This window comes from Rhinolophus sinicus, chromosome X (genome assembly GCF_036562045.2).
Source record: "Rhinolophus sinicus isolate RSC01 chromosome X, ASM3656204v1, whole genome shotgun sequence".
NCBI classification, from domain to species: domain Eukaryota; kingdom Metazoa; phylum Chordata; class Mammalia; order Chiroptera; family Rhinolophidae; genus Rhinolophus; species Rhinolophus sinicus.
The window spans coordinates 117,417,956-117,445,032 of NC_133768.1; the positions used below are offsets into that span (position 1 = coordinate 117,417,956).

Here is a 27,077-nt window from a genome sequence, read left to right on the forward strand (position 1 = left end):
AGGAAAACAAGGAAACTTAGAAAGAGAAATCAAAGGCTTAGAGCAGGGATGTCCAAACTGCGGCCCGCGGGCCAACTGCAGCCCGCAATCTATTGTTAATTGGCCTGCAGCAAATTCCAAAAATATATTGTTTACATAACTAAACCAGGTGAGGCAATACTACTTCACCTCTTGTGAGTGGCCTGGCTGTTTGTGTATTTTACCGCATATGGCCCCTGGTGAAAAACGTTGAAAAAAGTATGGACACCCCTGGCTTACAGCATTGCAGAGCCAGGCCCAGATTCCAGGCCCTCCCAGTTGGGGAAAAATAAAGGGCAGGAGACAGTCTTGTGAAGTCATGGAACATGTGGCAGCCACTTGGTAGTTAAGTCAAAACACTTTACTTCCATGATCAAGATTCCAACAGCTTCTCATTTCAGAATAAAATCCTATCTCCCTTTCCTTAGCTATAAAACACTCAGGAACTGGCCTTACTCATCTCACCTCACTTCAACACTGTGCCTTTTCCTCCCTCCAGCTAATGAGCAGAGCTCATTTCCTGGGTCTGGAATGCTGTTTCCTATTCATTCAGATCTCAGCTTGTGTCACCACCTCAGAAAGGTCTTCTCCAATCATCCTACTCCATCTGTCACAATCACATCACACCATTTTATTTTCTTCTCAGCATTTAATCAGTGTCTTAATTTGTATTTACAAATGTATTATCTACCATGAAGGTAAGAGCAAAGTTGCTTGGAATATAGATTCTGATCAAAATTTTTAGATGATCAATACTAGCAGTGTGACTTGGAGCATGTCACTTAATCTTGGATTCTATTTTGGTTATAAAATGTAAATATCCAATTTCTCCCAATTGTTTTCATTATTTTATTATTTATTATTTGACTATCAAGTAAATGGACAAATTGAAAAGGCCCAGCCAATAAACACATGTATTAATGTATTCATCAACCTATAATCATCTCTCCACCTGCACTTCCCTTTCAGGACCATGGACCTTTCTGTGTGTGTGTGTGTGTGTGTGTGTCTGTGCACACACACTCTGTAAATCATAGTATGCTTTCTAGTGGGTCCCACAAAGTACTTCTTTGGAACAGTCGTGGCTACATATTTGTCATCCACAAAGATTTCAGTCAGGAATGTAGCACACTTGAGTTTCTAGGATCAGATTTATAAACTGTCATTTTAAACAGGAAATAAGGCCTAGGCCAGGCCTAGTTAACATATGCTGGACAGTTAACATATAAGTGTTGAAAATCAATTGTGTGAACTGAAGGGAACATCTTGGGGTGGGACAGAAAGAACTAGAAGGTCTGCACCCAAGATTCTGAAAAAAAGCTGGGTGACTGCTCCTCTGGCCTCTTCCAAGTACACAGATTCATGTGCTGTAGATAGACTTCAGTCACGCATGCTAGAAACCAAGTTTTACCCTCTACTACTAAATGGGTTTTCAGATTCTTAAATAAGAATGTTACATTATATTCACACAGAAAATACAAGTAAAGCCAAGCCAAATGAATCAGCTTTTTCCAAAACCTCAACTCCAAAGGCTCTTTCTTCACAGAAGTTAATATTTTACACCATGTTGCCAAACAAAACAAACTTTCAGCAGTGGCGTCAGAGACTTGGTGTTGGGAAATACTTGCTTTCACTGGGGCTGAAGTCTGATCTGGTAGCCTGTTCATATATTGTCAACTTTCCCCCTTCTACCCCAAGAAACCTACTCATATGAACTATTTGGAAATTATTTCTTTGTACAATTTTGACACAACTGAACTAAGAGAATCCACATAAAACATTGGGTGCTTGTTCCTGCAATAAATAAACGGAACCGCTATTTATTGGCAGCAGTTGTGATGGGCTTCCCTAGCTTTTAACGGGGCCCTCAACCAGTTAAGGTCTTTCACTAATTCTTAATGGTTAGATTTCTAACTGGCACGGAGTATATTCTTGTAACCTCAAAAGGGGAAGAAAAAGATGGTAGTTTTGTAAAAGTAAGTACACTATCCACTGAGAAACCCAGCAATATTTTGGAGGCTTCAGGTCCCCATCCTGAGCAAAAACAAGTGGAGCACAATGCACATTGATCTGTTAGCTGAGGAAACAAACTCTAAATTGGGGTGACCCCTTGTTCACCTCATTACTCCTTGCTGTTCCTCTCAAATATCATTTGAATGGGGATGGATAATTATAGCGTGTCTTTGGAGGCTTTTGTAATACTTTATGAACTATGTCGCTCCTTGTCAGTAGGGATTTGTATCTTTATCCGTGCTTCAAATGTTGAATGAGGTGTGATAATACCCAGTAGCCATGTACTTCTAAATACTACTGCACCTGTTCTCTGACATGCCTTGCTTGCAATAGTGCATTCTTCTGAATGTGCTTGAGGGTGGCAAATCTCCATCCACTGAGAAAGATAATTCTTGCAAGAGCCAAGATTCATCTTAAGGGTGGCAGGTAATGTGAAGAGGGCTGCTTCTATTGCTCACAAAATTTCTGAAAGCCATTTGAAACAAATGCCACATATCTGTTGAGCAATGGGGACATTCTTGGAAATGCTTGTGGCTGCCCAGGGCAGCTTTAAAGAACATTTACTTCGATGCCAATAAACTGGCTGCCACACTAAAAGAAAAAAAAAGGTGCAATTTGTTCTAGTCATTTCATATTTCAAATGAAGTAATAATTGGTACCAAGAACACATGTAATAAAGGGGCTGAGATGACCACTAACCTTAAAGACTCCTTAAACATCTTCCAGTCCCCTTTCAAGCTTTCAGAAATGAAACCTTGATAAACATGGTGCTCAGGTGTATTTGGTAGTGCCCATAGTGATTTACTGAAATTTACAATGTATAACCTTTAATCCTCCTCAAATCTGTCCTTTCAATTTTCCTTGGCAAACTAGCCAAAACCGATGTTTATCCGAAGAAAGCTTACCTCATAGGTAATATAGTCTAGGGCATGAGATAAATATTAAAAAACCAAATTAGGTGCCACATAGTAGCAGGGTTAAGAGCACTATGAAACTATGCTCTGGAATCAGAGATCTGACTGGAAATACTCTGTCACTTACCGTGTTATCTCAGCTGCATCACCTACAAACAGGGTGGTAAATACACCTCGGAGCCACTGTGAGAATTAAATCATTTATACAGTGCTTAATACTACACCTGATAGCAATCAGAAAAAACTAGCTTTTCTTAATATAGCTGTTAGTAGTCTATTTGCAAGGCCTTAGGCTTTAGTCTTGCACGAATTCAAAGACCTCAAAGAAACTGGACCTTAGCTTTCATTTCCTATTTTTTTAAATGACCACCATGAAGAGTCTAGCTTGTAAGCTGATTTACCAGATCCACTGTTCTAGGTAACGACCCTTTTTTTCCTTAGTTTCTCTCAACAAGACGTCTGTGCACTGGCTTACTCTGCTATCTCCAATGTAAACTTTTCAGTGGTGTGCTTGAGTTTCAAAAAAATGAATCAGGAATGGCACTAAAAGTAAAACCCTGGGAAGGGCATGAGGCCAAGAGTCGACCACACCAAAATTATCACAAGGAACTGAGTTGCCATGCCAATGACAGGGCGCTGTAGGAACCACAGGAAATGAAATAACAATAAAATTCACCATCGGCAAAATGAGTATCAATACCAAAGGGAAACCTCCTGCAGGTTATCAGAATGTGACAACCTACTTAGAAACACAGACATCTTAGTGGCTTAGGCAACATGTGTGACAGGCTGGTGGTAGGGATGGAAGACAAAAGCTGCATGAGCATACCAGGACAAGTTTTTGTATTTACAGAGGTCACGCAAGGGAGTGGTCAGGGCAATGGTGAAAATACAATAAACAGTGAACATGCACTGTCATTTAAAATGTCATTTACATAGATCTTTCCAGGATTCTTGTATGAGAATATACTTCAATCTTTCATTTTACCAAGATTAAGCCATTAAATGACACAACACAGAATGCAAGTTCTATCCCGTAAACCAGTACCTGCCCACACTCATAGCAGTGAGGGGAACCAAAACCAAGGTTGTGCTGTAATTCCACTCATTTCTAGAAATCATGTCTATCTGCAATCAGTCTGAAGCAACAGAACCTTTATCAGATTCCCCCTTTTAAAGAAAAACCCAAGGAGAGATGATCAAGCACAAATGATCACTTCATGCATTTTATTGATAGTCTATATTTTAAATCTGCAGTATGACATCTTACATAGGGAAAAAGCTTCTTCCTAAAAGATAACTATTAATAATCAAACCAGCTTTAATATGACTGACCTTTCAAGGTCTTGTTTTGCATTAAACAAGTTAAATTTTAGCAAGTGTAAAGCACTGTACAAAACAAAAGGAAACTGGGTACATTCTCAAAATTGAATACAGGGCTTCCCAACCAGGAGTCTGCTGGGTAGATACTGGAGGAGGGTGTTATGTTTAGGTTTAAATTTAAAGAAAATGAGAAAGCAGATAAGGCAAGCCAACCAAATTCACTTCACCTTGTGCTCCTTTCTGCTGTTTTGCCAGTCTCTCCCAGAGGTCAGGAAGCCCTGGTATAACAATCACTTCAGTCTTTACACAACATACATTTATGTGCTTCGTGTTCAGAGACATAAAGGCAGCCTTTGTTACTATCCCCCCTCCGAATCCCTTCAGGTTCTTACAGACTTCAGAAAGCTGTCCAAGATTGCTGCCCACTTCTTTACATAAACCCAAGTAAACATCTATCCCCAAGCAGCTCTTCCTGGGAGAAGATAAAACAGGCACAGATATGTAACCGGGCCAATTGCGTACCTACTCAACTCGATACCTCACGGCCCTCCATCTTTAAAAGCAGCACCAGGGACAAATGGAGCTCTCAAGAGGTAAAATCCCAACACTGGACAGTTAAAACATATGGATCAATCCGTTAAAAGAATGTTACCAGAGGGGCACTAAATGGAGTTAAGGCTGGGCAGCTGGTTCAACCATACCTTAGTATTGGAATAAATCTGCAAGATGAGGAACTGATAGAGGAACCCTAAAATAACTAGGCACAGTGGTTTGATGGGGTCACTTTCACTGCGTGTCTTTAAGATATCTATCTATCTATCACTCAATCCAAGTGACTATAAAGCAGCTTATGGGTCTGTAGCAAAGAAACACTAATAAAAAAACAAGTACCTCACTATAAGTTTGAGTGTTAGCGGGCGTGCCTATTTCCTTCAAATTTTAATTAAAACACCTACATAGAAATGAAAATAATCATAAAACTCATAAACTGTTGTTATCCCTTGCAAGTTCCAACACTTCAATAACAGCGCTATTCTATGCTGCATTTTAGATACAAAATGGATTTACTTAAATCAAGTGACATCGCTCACCTGTAGGGAATATTACATAATATTTTAGAAATGTTCCAGTTAAGAATGCAGTTTCAGAATGCTAAAATTTTTAAAGGGCAGGTACTGAACTCACAGCTGTTTATTAGTTGCTTATTTAAAAATCTGATTTAAAAATAAGTTAAATACTAGTTCTTGAGACCTTGCACTTCACCTTTCCAAATAAAGCATGTTATGATTTACAATTTCAAATGTGTTTTGCAAAAGTGTACAATTTACTAGTTAACGCAATGATTCACAACACTGTTATTGAATCTTAAACATACTGAAGAATTATACTAAGGAAAGAAACACTTGACACTTTAACACGTGCCTTATCAATCTCTTGCATTACTAAGGTACAGAATACTTTACAAAGTAGCAATCAGCATAGTCTTATAAGACAAGAAAAGAATAAAAGTGCCCTGCAAACGTGGCTTCTATAAGTACTTAATGTTGGTAGTAAATTTGACAGGGAAGCCAGTAAGGTAAAACTTCAGAATTCATATAAGGCAGATTACAAATATTTTTCGTTCACAAAAGAACAAAGGAGAAGGGGGGGGAATATCTTCCATCTTTAAAAGTATCAACAATCACCACAAGGTGCCACTGTATTCTAGCAAGCTGTAAAAAGGGCCTTTGAAGAAGCATTTCGCAACATTCATTCATCTCCCTACCACGTGGGTATTTCGGGAAAGTCATGGCTGATGCTGGACTTATTTCACGTCCTGGACATTTGGGAAGCAGGTGGCTAAATACAAAGCATATTAAGTGTCAACCTTCATAAATATGACTTGAGACAATGACACTAGGAGAGCATAATTGGCACGGAAAGGACATGTTTTCCCAGGGGGGGAAATGACTTGAGGTAACACAGATAACCAGTTTCCTAATCTTAAAGTTTGGATAAACTCCAATGGTGTTTTTAGAGATTTCATACATATATAGATATCTATATATCGCTATAAAATCTTGGTGTTAAACATTTCTGTTGTTGTTCACTGCACAAGGATTACCTACTCTCCAACACTAATGTGAACCCTTCCCTCAATACCCATTAACACCACTGAGGTACAACTACTGTGTTCTTTTTAGAGCAAATGTTCCAAATTAACAACATGGCTCTTCTTCTAGTGCTGCTACAGATCCAAGTCTGCAAACTTTAAACCTCACTGTTCGGTTTTGGTTTTTAGTACCAATAAACCGCAACCTTGACAACTGCTTGGAGTTAAACAATAGTAACACCTCAAATGTTTCAGACTAGTAAGTGAACTTTTAAAAATACCTGCAATATTCAAGGAAATTCAGTTTTTAGTACTTTTCCCTATGCTTCGAACAATGTAAACTCCCAACATTGTTTTTCCTTGTTCCTATTACTGCATGAAGTTCCAAGTAGGTCTTCAAGACAGAATCTTTCTTTAATAAAGAAAAAGTGCAAAGATACAAAATGAAACGTAAAGTCTTTTGCAAGAAAATGCTCCCTCAAGAGAATAGGTGTTTGGATGCTGGTGGGAAAAAAGATCTTTGTTCTCCACTGTACATCTGACACCTACAAATGACCTTGTCTTCAAGGTCCACAACACTAGTTAAGTATATATTAATCATGGACCTCACAAAATTAAAAAGATAATAAGTAGCAAATTCCACTAAAATATTTGTATCCATTCTACATAATCCAATGGAAATAGGTGAGTGCTATTGAAAAAGGGGTCCATGTGCACGTGTCGACTGTGCATTCTAGTGAAGGCTAAAAACTTAAAATTCTATTTCCAGTGTTTAGGAATAGGTTTAATATCTACATTCATTACCAGAATTCTGCACAAGTTACCTCTCACTTTAATACTTTACAAATGAGCAATACATCTTGGGAGCTTAGGGAGGTACCTGTTGTCAATGATTTTTATGCTTAGCTGCAGTTGATTTTAAACTATAGAAAATGAACACCCCTATAGTAATGGGACATTTTATACCAAGAGAAAAACGGGTTTGTTCTTAGCCAATCAGGACTCCCCTGCAGATCTGAAAACCACTGATTTACACCCTCAGGAAAGGAGACAAGGAGGCCCACAAATATAAAGGAATCCTGACTTTTAAATGGACAATTTTTTAAAAAGATAAAATGTATTATAGAAGCGCCATAGACAGTGGTTTCTGCTTATATTAAAAAAAATAAGTGAAGCTTTGTTTGGACATTATTTTCTTGCAAGAGCAGTACATATCCTTAGTAAACAACTACCATATTTACAAGTTAATTTCCTTGACAGTTAGGTAGGATTGAAAGCCAGAGGAAAACATGAAAGTATGAGCTTTGAAATCATCTTTACAGCTAAGTTGCTAACAGTTAAGGTACCCAGAGAACTTCTAAAACAGACTGATTTTGTAGAGTGTCTGACTATGCCCAGGTAGTCAGCTCACTTTGTTAATGGCCAAGGATGTGCTCAATCCCTCTTTGGACCCATCGGCTTCCCCCAGAAAAACAAACACAGTCCTCCACAGTCAGACTAACCTTAACCCCAACCACCGTCCAAAGAGAAATTCAGCAAGCGTACTGGGGTTCTTCACAGATCTATTGTTACCAGTAAGGGAACAACATAAAGTGCGTGTCCCATAGATCGTAAGTCAGCAGTCTCATCTTCGAAAACGGGCAGCACAATTGAAATGTGAATTTCAAATAACCCAACACAACTCACTTGCAACCAAGGATAAAAATCCCTTATTATTCAACTGGTCTTTAAATGTGAGATGTTAGGTCTGTGTTAGAGAGAGAATGATGAAATAGTAACAAGTGTGCACTAGTACCTTAAATGACAAATCTCGAAAATGCAAATTCGAGACTTTCCTATTAGTACACACATCTGTACCAATTGTTATGCTAAAAGTGGTTTATAGTCTTTCCTCCACCTTTTTTTTTTTTGAGGAGTAGACTTGTAAAAACAATGGAACTGGTGCTACGTGGTAGTGGTTTTTCTTCAACCAAAGCTCTGCCCAATCTGCCAATCTACTCCATCTGCTCAAGTAGAAAGAAGACTGTGTCAAAGACCTCACCTTCTGAAACCAGTCAATGTCTGTACTGTATTAGCGTCTTCATGACAAGCTGAAGCTCTTCAGAGCAGTCTGCTTTACTCCTCCGGTCTTTCATTTCCTGCCTAAATCCAAGCTGAAATACACCATTTCCACTGGTCTTCAATGCAGTTCAGTTCTGCACTGTCCTTCCCTTTGTGTCACAGTAGCTGCTCACATACATGAAATATGTTCTGCTCTTGACATCTATACACTTACAAAAGCAGCTCTGTACTCTGTTTGGTGTGTTTACTAGGTTGGCTCACAGAAAGCAGTTTTCTCATTTCTAAGCATGGGACTTTACAAGTTTTAATGCATTATTACAACAGTGCATTGGAAAAGTACTGAGCCTCTACAAAATAGCTTTACATTTTTAAACAAACGAATGTGATTTGTTTCACTTACACAAGCATAGGCTTTTTTAATATTTCCACAAGATAAATATCTCAATGAAACTATAAGCTCACTCTACGGTGTGCCACAGTGATGGGCTGAGGAGACAGTTAGACACTTAGAAGACCCTAACCTTAGTGTTATTTACACTGACATGTCCAATCACCTTGTGTGAAAGGTGAACAAATGATATTCAGCAGGTAGCTGAATCTGTGCCAACTAATAACTGGGGACAGCAATCACTTAGGAAGATGTACTGAACCTAGGCTAAACTGAGAATTTCCTTACCCCTCTCCTACGGCGCAGGAAACTTTCAAGATCAATGTGAAACAGGTAAGAGCCATTGCTAAGGCAGATCTTTGAAGGTAACAAAGGAGAAACTGACAAGCATATATGGTAAGTCATCAGCAACCTCAATTACTGATAGTGAAATCAGATTTTTATGTCCTAAAACGTTGCTTTTTAAATATTTCCTTTTATTCTGGAACAGAAGGTGGGGAAAGGACAAAGATTCATTCAGAAAGCAATGACTCAATTCAGGTTGCTACTTTACATTTCAGTACCACTCAAAAAGTGGACATAAAGCAAGTGATTCCTGTTTGCCCATCACTATGCCAGCTACAGCCGAGAGTCGCGACCTTAATTACACAACGCTTTCTCTGTTACCAGAAGCTAAGACTGCTCTGCGACAAATAGGACAGGTAGAATTCTCAGATAACCAGCGGTCGATGCAGTGGACATGATACTCATGGGAACAAGGTAGTTTCCGAAGTTTGTTGCCTTCTGTGTACTCTGTAATGCAAACACTACAGGTTTTTAACGCATCATTTTCGCCAAAACTTCTCATTGCCAAGTTGTCAATCTGTTCTTTGGTGAGTCCTCTAGGTTGGTCATCATCATCCTCATTTAAGAGGAAAAACTGAGCCAGACTAAGGAAGGGCAGAGAGCCACTTTCATCAAATGTGACCGGGGCCCTGTGTCGACCCTCTCGCCTGGCACCTGAGCCTGACGACGAGCTTCCTTCATTCCCGCCTTCCAACACCTCTGAGCTAGTCTCTGAGCTCTCCCCACTGGAACTCGAGCTAGGACTGGAACTCGAGCTGGAACTCGAGCCGGAAGCGGAACTGCCACTGCCACCAGAACCCCCTCTTCCACTCCGTGACTCTGCCCTTTCCACATTTTGACTCGAGACTGAGCCACTAGGCTCTGAATCACTATCACTGTACATAAAGTAGCTCAATTCACCAAAACCTGTCATTATTTGCCTTAACATGGTCTGAATTGCAACTGATGTAGTCTCACTTAAACCAGTATTTAAGATTCTACGAATCGGAATTCTGATGGTACTGACATAGGTTCTCACACCTGCACGCTCAGAACGTGAAAACGTACGCCTAAAACCTCCTCGTTCACTTTCATAAGTGACGGTGTTGTTTGGGGTCTGAGACCTTGACCGAGTTCTGCTAGCTATGCTATCTCTCTGCCGGTATTCTCCAGGACGGACTCTTCTTACTTGAAGATCAAGGACTATGGTCGGAGGTCTCTGTCCTGATCCTGTAGATTCGCCATTACCAGTTGTATCTGAAGAACCTGCTCCTTGTGAGGCATTTCTAGTTCCGGAAGCTGCAAAAAGACCTCTACTGAGCAAGTCAGGTCCACTTATTTGCTGTCTCAATGTCACATGGTGCCGTGTTCTAGAACTTCCCTCAGCCTCATTTACCAAAGGATGCTCAAAAGTCTGAGATGAGATACTGTGATGAGACCTTCGTGGGATTTCACTCATTGGATGCAGAGGTGACCTACTTCTCTCCGCTCTAGCTCGGGTTCTCCGATGGTCTGGGCTCCTGCTTCTAGCTCTTCTCTGACCTCTAGTAGGCGGGACTTCTCCGCTGAAGGCTTCAGTTGAATTTCGTTCCGACCTGGATGGCCTTGCAGACGTTGATTCTGACCGTGGATTTTCTGCTGGCCTTTGGCTGTTGCTGTCCATGTTTTCTCCACTGGAACGTCTTGCAGATGGCTCATTTTCATTCTCTGGGTTTTGACCCCCATTATTACGGTTAACATTGATCTCTAAACTGAATCTGAAATCGCCACTGTTTGGATTAGTCCGGCTCACTGCTCTCCAAGATTGGTTTCCTCTTTGCCCACTTCTTGTCGTATTTCCAGTTTGTCTGACAGAGTTAAGCCAGTCTATTATAGAGTCACCATTAGACACATCATCTGAAGAGTCTCCACCTGTTTTAAAAAGGGAGGGGAGAGGGAGAAAAAGGAACTACTAAAATTAGGACAATCATATAATAGTGCTCTGAAACTTTGGGTTAGGAAAAAAGGACAAAGATTCTGAACAGATTTCACCTTTACAGATTTTTGTAAACTACACTGCACAGATTTGCAAGTAAAGGCAGGAAATTTTCAATTCCATTTTGAAAGGGCAAGCTAACCCAAGAAAAATTTAAGAGACTTTTTAAAAAGAAATCTGGAAGAATTCTATTTTCAGTACTTCATCATATATAGAACCTAGCATAGATACCACTGTGGGCTGTTAGAAGACATTTCTCAGTCCACTGTCAAAACGCTAATATAATCCAACAAAGCAAGCACCAACTACGGTACAGGGTGAGTATTTTGGTTCAAATTACACTTTTCTCAAATGTTCATTAGTCTACAACTTTTCTTCAAGGTTCTTAAGTGACTTTGATAATACGGGAAATTTGAAAATAAAAGACTGCTGTACTCATTGCAAAAATATAAACAAGGTTTATAGATTTAAAAGTGTTTCGATATTTCTTCATGTTACCAAGATTTTAAATTCACATGAAATTGGAGATCAGACCAAATGAACAGTCTGAACCTAGCACAATACACGTAATGGCACATTCAAGAATCAGACTGTTACCACAGTCTCTTAGGTTAAGACAGTGAAATTCTCTACTTCACATTGGGAGAGAAACGCCAGACCTAAGGTAGGGGCAGGATAGTTCAACAGTGCTACTACTTACATTTTGAGCCAGAGAATTCTTTGTCGTGGGGGCTGTGCTGTACATTTTAGGATGTTAGGATGTTTAGCAGCACCTCTGACCTCCACTCACTAGATGCCAGTAGCAAACCCCCAGTTGTGACAACCAAAAAAACGTCTCCATACATTGCCAATGTCCCCTAAGGGGTAATATTATATCCCTCTGAGAACCACCCCATTAGAGAATACAGCATTTCTTTCTGCCAGTGAGGAACTCATAAACATGTTTCTAAGGAAGGAATACAGAAGGCAGAAGGAAATTTCAATGGAAGTGGAAAATCAAGAAAAAAAAATCACATTTAAATAGGTCATTTCTCATTATGTCCCAATGAACACAAACAACCCAAAGGTGAAGCAGAAAAGAACACATGGTGACATTCTCACCAAATGTCAAGAAAATACCCTTTCTCTTTTTATAAGCAGTTACTTAGCACCAAATTAATTTGTGCCATTTCTGGAAAATCTTTGGCTGTTATAACTTCATGACATTAACTGTTATGAAGTTCTTTATCTATTTCATCCTGTACCCACTGCCCGCAAAGCGAAATATACCTCTATTTTCATCTGCGTTATGTGGTGGTGGGCCCTCTCTTATTTGTTGTAGTCTTCTCAGCAACTCTTCCTCAGTACTTTCACCTGGAAACAGTTTTAAAATGTTCGCCAAATTACAAATAAAAACCAATGATTCTTACTCATCTGAGATGAAAACCAAGGAGTGGGGAACCTGGGTAAAATTAATTTCTTTGGGAGCATGACCTTACAACTTATATTTATATAAATTTCTTTCTAGTTTACTAAATGCTTTTGCATAAACTCACTCATTCTTTATAATTTCACCTCTGGGATGTAGATATCACCACCTGTACTTTGAAAAAAGGAAAAAGACTGTGCGAGAGACTGACGGGCTAATAAATGGCAGGGCCAAAAGGCCAACTGAGGCATTCTGATTCAAGTCTGGTACTGTTGGCTCAAAAAGCACTCTCATTAACTAACACCTCACCTTTGAAAATGTAAGCAATCACTCAAAGATTAGGAAAACTAAACAGAAACAAGGAGGAAGGGGAGACAATGAATTTTAAGTGGATCAAATGGGACCTAACTGGGCAAAAGAAAATAACCAAGCACAAAGTTCTGAGTAATTGACAATTTTACCCAAGGCTAGCTTTGGAGGATTATGACTGGGGCATATTCAGGGAATCAGAGATGACAAAACAGACAGTCTGTTCTAGGAACTAAAGTTCCCATTAGCTCTTCCACACTTAGACTCATGTCTAGTAAGTTAAATAGAGCTAACTAACAACAAAAACTTGATCAGCTCCACTCTTTTCAATTCAGCTCACTGTAAGTTCATAATAAAGGATAATTCCAAAAAAGAATGAAGAGAATCAAGTAAGAAGTACAGCAGTACATGTCATTCTTGCATTAAAATCGTATTCCATAATGACTAACGAAACAGACTTTCAAAACAGGCTATTTTTTAAGACCAGCAATTTGCATATATAAATTCTTAAACTACATATTACATACCTGGGGTGCCCAGCAAATTGTTATCCCGCATAAGCCTATAATCTTCTTCACTCAGGTTATTCACAAATTGATAGAAAGCTTCTTCCCGATCCAATCGGTCCATCTGACTTCTGCGCTGTGCTGCAGACTGATCACCACTTCCTTTATCGTTAGAATCTGAGCTTTCCATCTTGATGAACAAGTGGAAAATGATCTAAAAGGAGAAAGGAGATCAACCTTGAAAACAGCAGTATGCATCCTATATAACAGTTTCAATTATGTGAAAATCCAGAATGCACATCAAGACGTGCATTTTAAGACCTCAAATGAATGAGATGTCAGCAGAATAACTCCTGAAAAGCTGTTATAATAAGAAAAGACAAGGTCAGCGGTTGGCAAACTATAACCCATAGGCCATACTTTTTTCTTGGTGAGTACAGTTGCTTAAAGTTGAGGATACTGGAATATGTCAATGATCAATTGAAAAACAAGGCAACAAATGATTTTGATCGGTTGTTCTTGGCTCTTGATGAGTGGATAAGTGTAACTGATACTATTCAGTTGTTGATTATTCCAGGATTTGAACTACAGAAGTAGCCTCTGTGAATCTGGATGGAACCACTACAGGTGATAATATCCTCAAAGTTGAGAAAACATGAATTCAGCACAACCTGAAGTGGAATTTGCTAAGATGTATTACAACTGAAATGGTGGAAAAAATGTGTAAAACAGTAAAAGACCCCGTTGAACAAAATCTACAAAGCTTGTGAAAATGTGAGGTGTTTAAAGCCTGTTTTTTCCCCCCATTATATTATTCCTGAGTAGGTAGTTGGTAGAAAGGAGTTAAAGCCATTGTTGTTACTGAACCAGCAGTGTCAATGGTGAACTTCATTACTGTGGACTTTGGGAATCTTTGTCACAAACAGAACCTGCACATCCGGACAGTTTAGCACTGGTAACGTTTTAGTGTGACTTGCTGTACCCAGGTCCAAGATTGAATTTTTTTCTGAATGAGAGATTACTCAATTACCATTACCAAACAATGAATGGCTTGGGAAATTAGCTTTTGCTAGACTTCAACCTAAAATTGCAAGGCAAAATAGTGCTTATATTTAAAACTTATACTGCAGTAAAGTAATTTCAACAATAACTAACACTGGAATCACAATGTCAAGCTGCTTTGTGCACTTCTTGTGCTAGCTAACAAACAAGAGCTGCATTCCCACACACATTTGTAGCACATATTTTCTGAGCACAAACTACCGCTCCAGAAGCATTTTCTGGACCTCAGTGCGAGTACAAAGGAAATTTCATTTCAAAATCCATTTAACTGTGCAATTAAGGAGCTTCCGAGTAACCTTTGATTCTGCAGAGTAATGCTATGATAACAGGTCAATGTCAACAGCAGAATCTAACAGAATTCTATAAATGCCTTTTCAGGAATGAATATGCTTCATCAAAATTATATGCTTGTCATTGATTAGACAGCAATACCTCTATGTGTGTGAACACATTTTCGAAGATGAACTACGGAAAGTCTCATTTCAAGTCAGTACCACTAGACAAAGTTCTCCAAGTGATTTTGATGGTAAGGAATATGTTTAGCCCCAATTAAGCAAAATGTTATCCGCCTCCCCCCAAAGAACACCATGCTTCTCATCAGTAGACAGATACTATAAAACTGTATTCAATTATTATTATACTGAGTTTTATGAAGGAAAACTTTGTAGAAATATGACCTATTTTTATATAAATAACTATGCAATATGCTCAATTTTCCTTTTTTACTAGAAAAGCCACCAAAAAAAATGTGGCCTTTTACAGAAAGTCTGCCAACCCCTGCTATAGACAGTACATAAAACTAGCCCCAAATTGTCAATTGTCATTCACTATTTATCTGGCCTTAGGAAACTGCTATACTGGCAGATTTCCAGACACCTTCCACTAACTGCTCTCATGAAAAGCCACCTAAAACACAGGAAGACTCCAAACAAAACTTTCATTCTATAATTCTGTTCCTTCTAACTCCAGATTCATCTATGTTCATTTCATGATAACAAGATGAAAGCTCATTCCTTGAACATATGAAAATCTGATTTGTGGAAAAGAGGGAACCTATGTTGGTACTAGGATATAATCTCACACACGACACACAAAGTCTCTGCATGTTCACATGTCGATACTACAGAGAAAAATAACAACAAACCCTCTTTCAGATACAAAAATAAAAAAAGCCTCTCCCCCTGTCTGCTGAGCTTAAATACATTTTAGTCTAGACACGGACACATCTAGAGCTCCACTGTTTGCCTTAGATCATTATTCTTTGAACTATCCTACCACTGTTTAAACAAATAAGATGAACACGTCAAAGAGGGGGAGGGGAGGGAGACCTTAATGTTTCTGGAAAGAGCTTCCTAATCTCATAACTAAGAATCCTTACTTTTGGTAAGAGGAAACTATAGAAATTTCTGGAAAACATTGTTTTCATAGTAACTTGAAACTTTAAGAAGACTGGAAAGCAACAGCTTAAATAAAACTCATAAAAATTATGTGGCCCAGGCAATAAAAAAAATTAACAAATCACCTTTTTCCATACATACCTAAGTAATATGATTTGGTATTGGTAACAGTAAACAGCTAATTTTTTAAAATGTAGAAAGGCACAAAGGAAAAAAAAATCTTCAGCCACAATTCCTCAAACCGAAGAAAACCACAGTAACATCTGGTTAATGAACTTAAGCAGTTAACATTTTGAAAGTTAGGATGAAGTCCACTCGTGAAGGATCAGTAAATAGTTCTGAAATTAATTTATAAAAGATACAACTCAGTAGGGTCGAAAGCCTTTAAAAATATAAATCGTTCAAACAAGACAAAAATGTCTGGTAAGTTCTGACATCTGAAGGACATGAACCAAAGACAATAGAAAATTCACATACCAAGTACTGTTAGAGGAATGGCATGAAGTCTTAAGAATAGCGTCATGGAGGTTAAAACCTATTAGGAACAGAAACTTACAAGAATATGGGAAAGCTTTTTAAAATGGCTTTGAAAACCAGAATCTGAAACAAGAAAGGGGTCTTGTACTGAGTGTGTGGGGGAGTCGGTATAGTAACAGAAGATAGAGGGTAGCACTCAACTTCTATTCGTTTCTATTTAATTCAACAAGGAGAATCACCTTCCAACTGGAACGAGTGGAGAAAACAAGCTTGTCAAAGAGAGAATGAAGAGCCCAAAAGGCAAAATTTCTAATGATAATCTTTGATAAATAATAGAGAACAGGAAGAGATACTAAAATACTGGATTTTAGAATAATCTAATCTTCAAAGGAGTGAAGCCTGTAAGCTATAGTACAGTAAAATCTGATGATAAAGCTACGGGAAAAATTCTGCAACAGGCTATCAGATAGATTAGATTGCAAACACAGAAGAAAACATGTTAACTACAGTGGGGCTCACTGCCAAATAAACCTCATTTGCTCTACACACGGATGGTCCTCAACCTTGGCTGGTACTGGAATCACCTGCGGAGCTTTCTCTGGGGTCGACCAGATAGCGACACTTAAAAAAAATTTCACAGGTAATTCTATTATGCAGCCAGGGCTGAGAACCTCTTTGATGGGGCATCTGGATAATACTGAGGACTAGTCTGGCTTGGTTTCTGTGCAGACACCGAGGTTTTCCACCCTATTGTTTTGGAGAAACGCATTTTAACTCAGTCTCTAAGTGATGCTGCTCTAGAATCGGTGAGTAGCAAGGAGTTTGAGGACCATATCGTGTACAAGAGGTTCACGTGCTTGAACACCACCCTCAAAGGTTATGGAGTAAGGTGGTAGCCAACATTTTACTACCTTCACACTTCTCTCAGCCCCTTCCTAGACTCTCCCCAATTCATTCATCCTTCAAGGTTCAATGAAACTTTACCACCTAAGAAACTGTTACTATCTTACTAGCAATTCTGTCATTCATTTCTGCACACAGAATTTGTGTGGGCCACCAGAGTGGCACTTGGTGCCTTACATGCCTTTTATATCTTTGAAATATTAATTTTATCAATATATCTTACTTATCCAACATAACCAAAAATCATTTCAACATGTTATCAATATAAAAATTAGTGAAATGTTTTCTGTTTTGTTTTTGATACCAACTCTCCAAAATCTGTTTTAGATTTCCAGCACATCTCAAACTGGATGCTAAATTTGCAAGTCAAAGCAAACTGTAGTCCTACCAAAATATAAAATGGAAAAATATCTGACACTGCTTTACTTTTTTAATTTAACTTAATTAAAATTAAATTTAAAGTTTAGTTCCACAGTTACACTAGTGACATTCTAAGCGTCCAGTAGCCACAAGTGCTTAGTGGCTACCATATTAGACAGTGCAGCTTCAAAGAATTTGTCTGTAAGGTAGAGAAATCCAACATATGGAAAGAGTTTCAAAGCATTCCCAATATGTTGTTCATGTTCTTTAAAAACCCACTACTTATACACCCCCTTGGTTTTTCAAAAGTACAATAACAATGTTGAATACCCTACAAATACACATGGGAGAGATAATTCTTTCCTATGCTCCCAAATCTGCCAGATTCACTCTTGACCTTTTTAGAATTTCTCTCATTTCCTACCTGGAAGTTGGAGACAACAAAACATTCTACCTCTATTTAAAACCCTTCTGACAGTGATTTTAGAGACTGTTAAATCCTAAATAGCTCCTGCCTGATGAGATTAGAGGTTAGTTTATTCCACGCAGGAGGAATTTTTATTTTGACTTAATTTTTTCATTCAAAACTTACACAATAAGACACACTCACACAGCAGCAAATGAGCAAATCCAACTTACTATTACTTCCATAATAACATGCTGCTCTCCTTTCCCCCTACCTTCTCATACACATGCCAGAGAAAATCAAGGACATTTCCCCCCCCCACTTGACATCCCTACAACACACTTATTTTTTATTTCAAAATGGCAAGCAAACCCTCAAGGCTTCATTAAACACAACACACGATGTTTTTGCTAAGGTCTAGGTTTCCTTTAAAGAAGCAGTTTGTTTCTTGTAGTGGATTAGGGAAAAGGGAGAGAGAAATCTGTTTTGCTTCTCTACTTTTGCCCAAAGCCTCCATTCTCTCTGCCTTATTTCCCCTGGGCTGGGAATGGGGGTAAAGAGATTTCAGCACTGGCAAGACATCTCTACCCTCTAAGGACATTTAAGGGGTGAGTTATTGCTGTCACACCTGCAGAGGTCCCCGGACTAGAGGTAATTACATTTGGAAAGAAAAGGAAATCGTAAGCAACACCCTCACATGCCTGGTGAGATAAACTTACACACACCCAGTGAGCCTGGTCTCATTTTAAGCAGTCCCTTTACCACTTAAGTGGCATATAATGGAAAAATGTAATCAATCTAAACCACAAGTTCAGCTCTTGGTAGCTGTAATATCACTGATGTTTGTTAAGTGAAAGTGAACATTTGAAAGGTTAAAGCACCCCAAAAACGTCAGGAGACCACAGTCCAAATGATCAAATACAGGGTCTCTCCATTTTGGTGTGAAAACAGTAGTGAAGAAGGATGTTAACAAGATGGGTCTCTAGAGTCTACTCTGTGGTCAACAATCGTGTGGCCCATTTTCAGTTTAACTAGTAAGAGGAAAAAAGGATCCCCACACACCTCTGAGCTCCTTCTGTCATCATAAAAGAGAGGATCTTAAATGTATTTGTCCTCTTACTCTCAGTTATAATGTTCACCTGCATAAGTCAGGAATTTTGGATTGAGTATATACAATTAGCATCAGCCACTTTTAGGCTTAAGTATTTCTATGAAAAGCTTATCAATAGAACACTTTAAGAGAAAAAAATACATTAATTTTTTAAATTAAATAGACTTTCTTTTTAGAGCAGTTTTTGCCTTCCAGAAAAATTGACCAAAAAGTAGAGTTCCCACCTACCCTCTCCCTTACCCTCCCATTTCCCTTATCAGTAAGGCTTTACATCAGTGTGGCACATTTGTTCGAATTGATGACCTAATATTGATACATTATTATTAACTAAGTATCGTCAATGATGGTGCAACAACTGTGTATGGTGCCAGGTGGGTAGTAATCGGAGGATCACTGCATAAATTATGTAAATGTATAACCACTATGCTCTGCACCTGAAACTAATATAAAATAATATTGAATGTCAACTGTAACTGAAAAAAAAATAATTAAAAAAGAAAAATATATAACTGTTCTTAAATCACTTAGTTCTCCCCCCAGTTATAAGTAATACCCACCACTCCGTATCTACACAGCCTTTTAACCTATATTTCCTTTAATCCTCATAACAATCCTATGAAATAGGAATCACCACCTCTATTTTACAGATAAGAAACAGAATCACAGAGAGGAAGTAATTTACCAAAGGCCATGTGGCTAGCAAGTGGAAAGAGCCAGTAATTAAATGCAGGTCTCCTGATTCCAAATTGCCAACTTTCCACTAAACAGACAACTGCCTCCCAATATATCCCCAGACTATATATACTTTAAAATACATTCCTTTAATCCCAATAGTCATGTTTAAAGTATTCAATCTCACTATGAGCCTTTTATACCAGGTTCACTCCTGGTATAAAAACTTCCAAAATGACAAGAACACCTTTATAAGCAGTATAAACCATGCAGGACTTATATTTTTAAACAAGTCAACTTTTAGTATATTCATTTTAAACAGTTACCCCTTGGATAAACCACATGGTTTTATTAATCTTATCTCTCTCTCTGTATACTGTGTGCCAATACATCCAAATCCATTCCTGGAAACAAACAGCCAAATTAGAAATTTTGCCCAGTCATTTCAAAAACTACTCGTTTGGTCAATGAATGTATGACTGTGTCAGGTAAATTTAATTTTGAGGAGGAAAAGCAAACAAGAAAACCAAACCTGAGATTTACTAACTGTATTTAGGGAATTTAAAGCAGATTTTATTCACCTTGAGAATTTTAAAGCATTGTTAGTGATCTCCATTTCTCCTACAGTCATTATCATATATTAATATAAACTACACAGACTACTATGTTTCTGATCACTGCTAAAAGTAGTTCATTTAATTCTCCTAATCCATGCACATCAATGTTTTAAAAATGTATTTTATGAGGTTGGGGCAAAAAGCCCCTTAAAACATACTGATCAGTACTAATGGGTCAGGAGACTTGATGCTAAGTATGAACATGCACATATTATATTCAATGGACATACTGCATCATAGCACCCAATTAAGGCACCAAAATACAGTTAACAACATACTGTACAAAACTGAATTCTGAAATTCAAATGCTTCTTTGAATATCAACTTAAAAACAAGCCACATCTGTTAAGTCTGGAAGAAATAATGTCTTTTTAGGAACAGAAAGGTACAGAAAGGTATGGTGGGTAACCTAATACCAACCAATTATTTAAGAATCTTGAGCATTTTCCCCCTTTGCATGTATTCATACAAGCTTCTAACTCAACAGTGTTCTAAAGCAGAACATGCCCATTAAAAACACACACAGGTATCAAAAAGGTGTCACTGAAAAGAGAAGGGCAGGCATCATTCTGCTTGTAACAGAGCTTCACTGAGAACCTCCAAGAGTAGATATGAATTAATGACATGCAATCCTTGTCAATAAAGAAAACGTTAGCTAAATAATACCATCACCAAAATGAAAAATACTTAACACTGTTAAAAAACTCAAGTCACAAAGAACTGCTGAACTTGAGGTCAGGATATAATGTACCATCTCACATGTAGTTACCAAAAGTGTTGGGAATTCTCCATATATAGAATGTTTCATTACAATTTTATTGCATTTGGAACAGACAAGTAAAAGGTTGAAAACAACCAGATAACTTTTTTATTCTATGAGTAGCAGGGCCGTATTCAGCTGCGTGAAAAGGAAAAAAACAAGAGACAGTAGATTCTTGCTTTGGCTGTAACATTAACTAGCTATGTCAATTCAGCCAATTCATTTAACCTCTCGGCCTTCAGGGTCTTCATCAATATTAAAGTATTGGGTTAAACTATCTACAAGGTACCTTCCAGTTCTATGAACCTGTGACTATGAATAAGATATAACCAGTGACATTACAGTATTAAGTCAGAAAAATCAAGCTTGAGAAACAACACGAATAACTAGGACATGAGCTTAGAAGCTATGCTTTTCTCACTGCCTTTCTTTCACTCACGCCCTTCTATCTCCGTTTTTGTGACTATCTTATCTTTCTGAAGAGAAATATAAAGCATTCCTCTTTAAACACAGGACAGGATTGATGTTTCACTCCCTTTACTTACTTACTCTCACCACCCACACAATTTGTTGATTATTTTTAATATTAGCCTATTAGAGGATGCTACCAAGGGCTCCACCATGGCTGATATTATAGCAATATGAGATTATAAAATATTTGCATGGCAATGTTAGCTTAGCCTTGCTTATATTCTTCTATCTTTGCCACTTGAAAAGGACAACAAAAACAACAAAAGGATTCAGAAACGGCCCTCATGTGCCTAATCTCTTGGCAGGAAGTCTACTGACTTGTAGCTCACAATTTTGACTACTACAACCCTCTAAAACTGTTAAATAGAAAGAACATCAACAAATCAAAGGACGGAGACCAAGCTAAATGCTGCCAATTCACAGGATCTAGTTAAAAAAGGAAACCATTATGATGACATTTCAATTCACTCAAGTACTTCAGACAGTGAATTGAATCTTCGATTACCCATTTCATGTTATTATTGAGCTAAGTCAGGAAATTAGAATTTGATCTTATCCACATGAACTCAATTCTGAATTGCTTCTCATTATTCTCAAGAAGTCCCAAAATAACTCAAAACCCAAAAAAGTTCATGTGTTTATATATAAAAAAGTTATTAATGTAAAAGCACTCATTATTAGCCATTTTGATGTTAATTGGTATATAAAGTATTATTTTTAAGGACATTAGTTTTCCATCAAAAATTAACTTCTTGGGGTGGCCAGTAAGCTCAGTTGGTTAGATCTGGTACTCTTTACATCAAGGTTGCCGGTTCGATCCCCACATGGGCCACTGTGAGCTGCACCCCTCCACAACAAGACTGAAACAACTACTTGACTTGGAGCTGATGGGTCCTGGAAAAACACACTTAAAAATAAATAAAAGTTTAAAAAAAATTAACTTCTTAAAAAAGAGTGAAGTCAATTTTTAAAATTGAAATCACTTGACCAAAAAAGAAAATATTATCTACACAAATGACTATTAACTTATTTCAGGAAATCAATTTTGTGTTACAGAACCAAACTGACCACTGTGCTTCCTAAACGAGTGTTTCTAAATAGAAATGACAAAGGTGACTATATATCCCCAATTTGTACAGAAATGTAGCAGCCTACACCTGTTGTCCTATAGTACTTAATATGACCCTGTTTCACTCTCAGAAGTGTCCCAGTATGGACAAATTATATGGTCACCTTAGATGTAATTGCCATTAATGGGAACTTTGGTCAATAAGTGAAAATTGTAACTCAGAGTTGACTCCTTTCTTCCTACAGTCAAGTGGAGAGCAAGAGGAAAGAGACCATGCTTCATTCCAGAAGAAATTAAAAACACTGAACACAAACATCTCCTTCCCCTCACCCCCCAGAAAGTTCATCACCATGTAGACATTGTAACAGGAGCCTAACTTGTAGTCCTGACTTATACAGGAAGTCCATGAATCTACATGCATACCACACACTATCTACAGATACTTGTCTCAACATATGTAGGTGCAATTATGGCTAATGAAATTCAAATATTGGGTTGGAGCACTGAAATACAAGAAAATCTACAATAAAGGCATCAACTACATACATTTACGGAACAAAACCACAAGTTCATAAATACATTCCCCAATTGTTCAAAATTGCCAATACTTTTTTTTTTTTTAATCTAAAAATACTTCAATTGATGAAAGGAAAAATGAACGGCTCCATTTTTTGGAAAACTTACATATTCAAGGTTGAGCAAAACTAAGACACAGAAGTCCTATTGCTGTTTTCACTGGTTATCAAAATGTCAAGGGATTATGTTTACTGGCTTCTTTTTGACATCAATGGGCCATAAGGTTTTGGAAATCTTTGTGTCATAAAGAAATGTTAAGGAATTAGACTTACATAAAGAAAAACATGTCCCAGTCTTAGGCAGTGGCCCCAAATTCTAGTACTTCATTGGTCTGGCTTTCAGAGGACTTTCCCATTATAATTTGTTACCCACTCTACGGTAAATCAAGGGAACAGCAGGCTGGTCAGTGATTTGCTCTATTTCCCAATCCACTAGGGCTATGGAAAAAGTAGTATACACATTATAATTCCATGAACGCAGATGCCCCATTTGACCTACTGTGTTATTTAAGGCCTGAAAGAATATACCCAACCAGCCTAACATTTCTAGATATCATTTCATTATTAAGCTATTTCATAAAACCACTGCTGATTTTAAATTATCAAATTACATCCCAAGCAGTAACAGCTGAAACGGGAACTGTGCCATACAAAAAAGAGGAGGGGGGGGGTAACTGCTAAATAATGCTCACCTGATTCATAAAGCAGGTTCCCTTTAAGTGTTAATAAGTTTTTGATGCAACATAACCTATCGATTTTTTTACTACAACCTTTCATTTTCTTTGCATTTCTGATCTAATTAGATAGCAATTAAGTCTAGAGGCATAAAAGTTTCGTGACTTCGGGCATCAGACAGACCTGGGTTAAAATGGGGACTCTACCACTTATTAGCTATTTAATTGAGGACAAATTGCTTAATAAATGCTTCTCGGAGTCTTGGTTACTTCTGTAAAAGAGTAAACATCCTCGTGAGGCTTTGCTGTGATGATTATAAAACCATGCATGTGAAATACAGGACCTAGCACATAAATATTCAGTACTAGTTGGTTTTGAATTTGGGCTAACTACCCATCCCAGTTTGCCTGGGACAATCTTGTTTGTGCCTGTTGTCCAGGCATAATTAAGAATAACATCCCTTTTGCTCTTAAAAGCATCGCAGCTAGGGCAATAAATTATGTGGTTACTTTAACAATGATGATGAAAAGAGTTAATACCAATCAGAGTATTATATATCAATTATATAATTTTTGAATCTTGAAGGAAAAAAATAGGACACACAAAATAATGTAAGATTATATTCCTGTAAGATAGTCTACTGACATGTTATTTATTCAACGAACATTTAAACACTATTTATACCCATCCCACTCCAACAATGATTTAATACAGCAAATTTCTATTTTGTTCCTTCTGTTCGATACAGGTACTGGTAAACTTCAGACATTATTTTAAAAGAGGAAAATTCACAGATAAAGCACCAGTGAGTTCCAGCTACTCAGAAACACTACTCTTTGAATTACCAATGAAAAATATCCATTCTCATCATGAAAGTATATGCAACACCAACTAACATATATCAAATAAGCCCATCCAATTACAGGGCCTGCAAAACAGATTTTAAAACACACATTCTACACATAAATCATCAGGAGACGCAACAAAAAATAAATTACCTGACTTTTATGACATAGTATTGTAATACAATAAACTGGATTTTAGTGTTCTTCACTCTCTGCTCTAGGGAAAAAAAAGAATCCATTATTCTTCCTCTTTTATAAAATAGACATTTTCTTTGAAACAGACACATCCTAAAAAATACACATCCTACATATTTGTTACACACACACACACACCCCATTACCCAACCTAATTCAATATTAGTATTGATATTTGGGGAGACTGAGAAGGTCAGAGGGAACCAGAAATATAAGATTTCTTTTAAAGGCTGAGAGTCAAACTACCTTTTAGTATAAGCTTACTTAAAATAGGCCTTACCTTATCAAACCTGTAATTATTTTCAGATTTTACTAGTTACTTTCAAAGACTTATTTGGCACATTACAGTTACCTCTGTAAAATAGTACTAGGCAGTGGCAGTAACTACAAAGTATGAAAGATCATCAGGACATCTTAGGATAAAGACTTTGAAACATTTTTCAGTAACAAAAAAGAGTCCTAGAATCACATTTTAAAGCGTTTGGATTTGTCTTCCTGGATACTTTATTGTTACAATGTAGAAAAGTGATGGGGGAGGGGGATATAGTTGTGCCTGCCTGCTCTCAAGTCATCCAGGATGGACATAATGTATCTGATGGAGTGCCATGAGTAGTTATTTTGTACTTAAACACGAAGAGTCAAAGAAAGATTAGTAGTAGTACTACGTTTATTTCTTCCTCCCTTCAATCACTCAAAGCCATTGCGGTTAATTCTGATTCAGGAAATGCGGGCTCCTTATTTCCAGCAAAAAAAATTATTGTGGGGCCTTGCAAATGGTGGATGACACCCTGATATAAATGCTTCCTCTTGCCCCAAAACGGAAGAATGACCTAAATAACACGCTTGCTAGGCCTCAGATTCCCGGACTAACCTGTGGAATAAGTATGGTGAAACTGTCTAGGGAAGGAACGTGGCTGTCTCCTCCATCTTGAAATTAATCAGCATAAGGGAAAAAGGGACTGAGTGTTCAGGAAGCAGAAGCCCAACCGGTTAATACTAGTTACTAAAGCTATGGCGTACGTGGCAGGTACCGCCCGCAGAAGCTGAGACCCTTAGGCTTTTTTTTTTTGAGGGGGGAGGGGTTGGGCTGTTGGCTGATTGAACGGAAATTAACTTGAAAATCATTTGGCCCAATTCCCACTCTTTCCCAGGGAAAAACAACAAACACGCAAAGGCTTTTCCCTCTCTTCTCTTCTGGGGGGGAGGAGGGGGGTCCTTGCAGTGATATCTGGCAAAGGATACGCCAGGGTTATTCGAGCGAGGGAGTAAACCACATTTGCCTCAGATCCTCAGGGAAGATGTCATCATGGCCTCAGGGGGCGCCTAATTGATAGTGCCCTGAAGTGCTCAAAATGGGCTTTTACAAATCCTGGGAAATCTAAAGGCCCAAGAGTTCCCAGCATCTGACTTACAGCAGCCCGATTTTCCCTTTTCCCAAACCAAGCCCACCATGTAAAAGGGGCGGGGAGAGGCGAGGGAAGCCTCCAAAGAACCAAGGAGAAAACCCCGAAACCAGGAAAGATCGTCACGCCTGAGGCCAACACTGGAAAGTCGCCTCCCCCCGTTCCAGAGACTCCGGAGGGCCCCGGCTGCGGCTAGCGCGGCCACGGAGAGGAAGTCCTACCCCGCACCTTCCCCTTCTTCAGAGCCTGTCGACCATACACCCAATTAAAATGGCAGCGGCGACTACGCCACGGAACCCCCCACAGCAACCGGGGCCTGGGGTCCGAAGGAGGAGCTGAGCCTCGGCCACGACGCAGTACTCAGGCCATTTTGAGGAAACGCGGCAGCCGAGGCTCCGCTGTGCTCCTCTCGCTCTCCATCCCTTTCAGAGAGGATTCCCAAGGCTTCCACTTACTGGGTTTTAGTGTCGGGATCCGACTCGGTCGGTTCGGCCGCCGCCGCCGAGGCCCCTGCGCGCCTCCCCTGTTGCGCTCTCAAGCCCGCCTCCGCTGAGTCGCTGCTAGAGACCCGCCTCTAGCCCAGCGCCTGCTGCGAGACGTTGCTCAGGCAGCCATTATCTCCCCCATTGTTACCAAGCAGCGACCGGAAACGACTGCCCACAACAGGAAGTGATGATGCTGCGTTCCGGCCCCGCAGCCCCCCCCCCGAACTCCCGCCTATTAGCCAATCGCAGGCGATTCCTCGGAA

At 38.7% G+C, this 27,077-nt stretch overlaps 1 protein-coding gene across 2 annotated transcripts; it reads right to left on the reverse strand.

Annotated features, from left to right (window-relative positions):
* Positions 1-4,144: 4,144 nt before the first annotated feature.
* RLIM (ring finger protein, LIM domain interacting) lies at positions 4,145-26,981 on the reverse strand. Of its 2 annotated transcripts, none has more exons than XM_019747987.2 (4): positions 26,785-26,981; positions 13,353-13,545; positions 12,378-12,461; positions 4,145-11,044 (listed from the first exon to the last, which is right to left on the reverse strand). In XM_019747987.2, the coding sequence occupies exons 2-4, from the start codon at positions 13,519-13,521 to the stop codon at positions 9,453-9,455; spliced, it is 1,845 nt and encodes a 614-aa protein (XP_019603546.1). In that variant the 5' UTR covers positions 13,522-13,545; positions 26,785-26,981; the 3' UTR covers positions 4,145-9,452. The 2 variants fall into 2 exon arrangements, with proteins under 2 accessions (XP_019603546.1, XP_074180283.1); XM_074324182.1 differs by lacking the exon at positions 26,785-26,981 and adding an exon at positions 24,885-24,902.
* Positions 26,982-27,077: the final 96 nt, after the last annotated feature.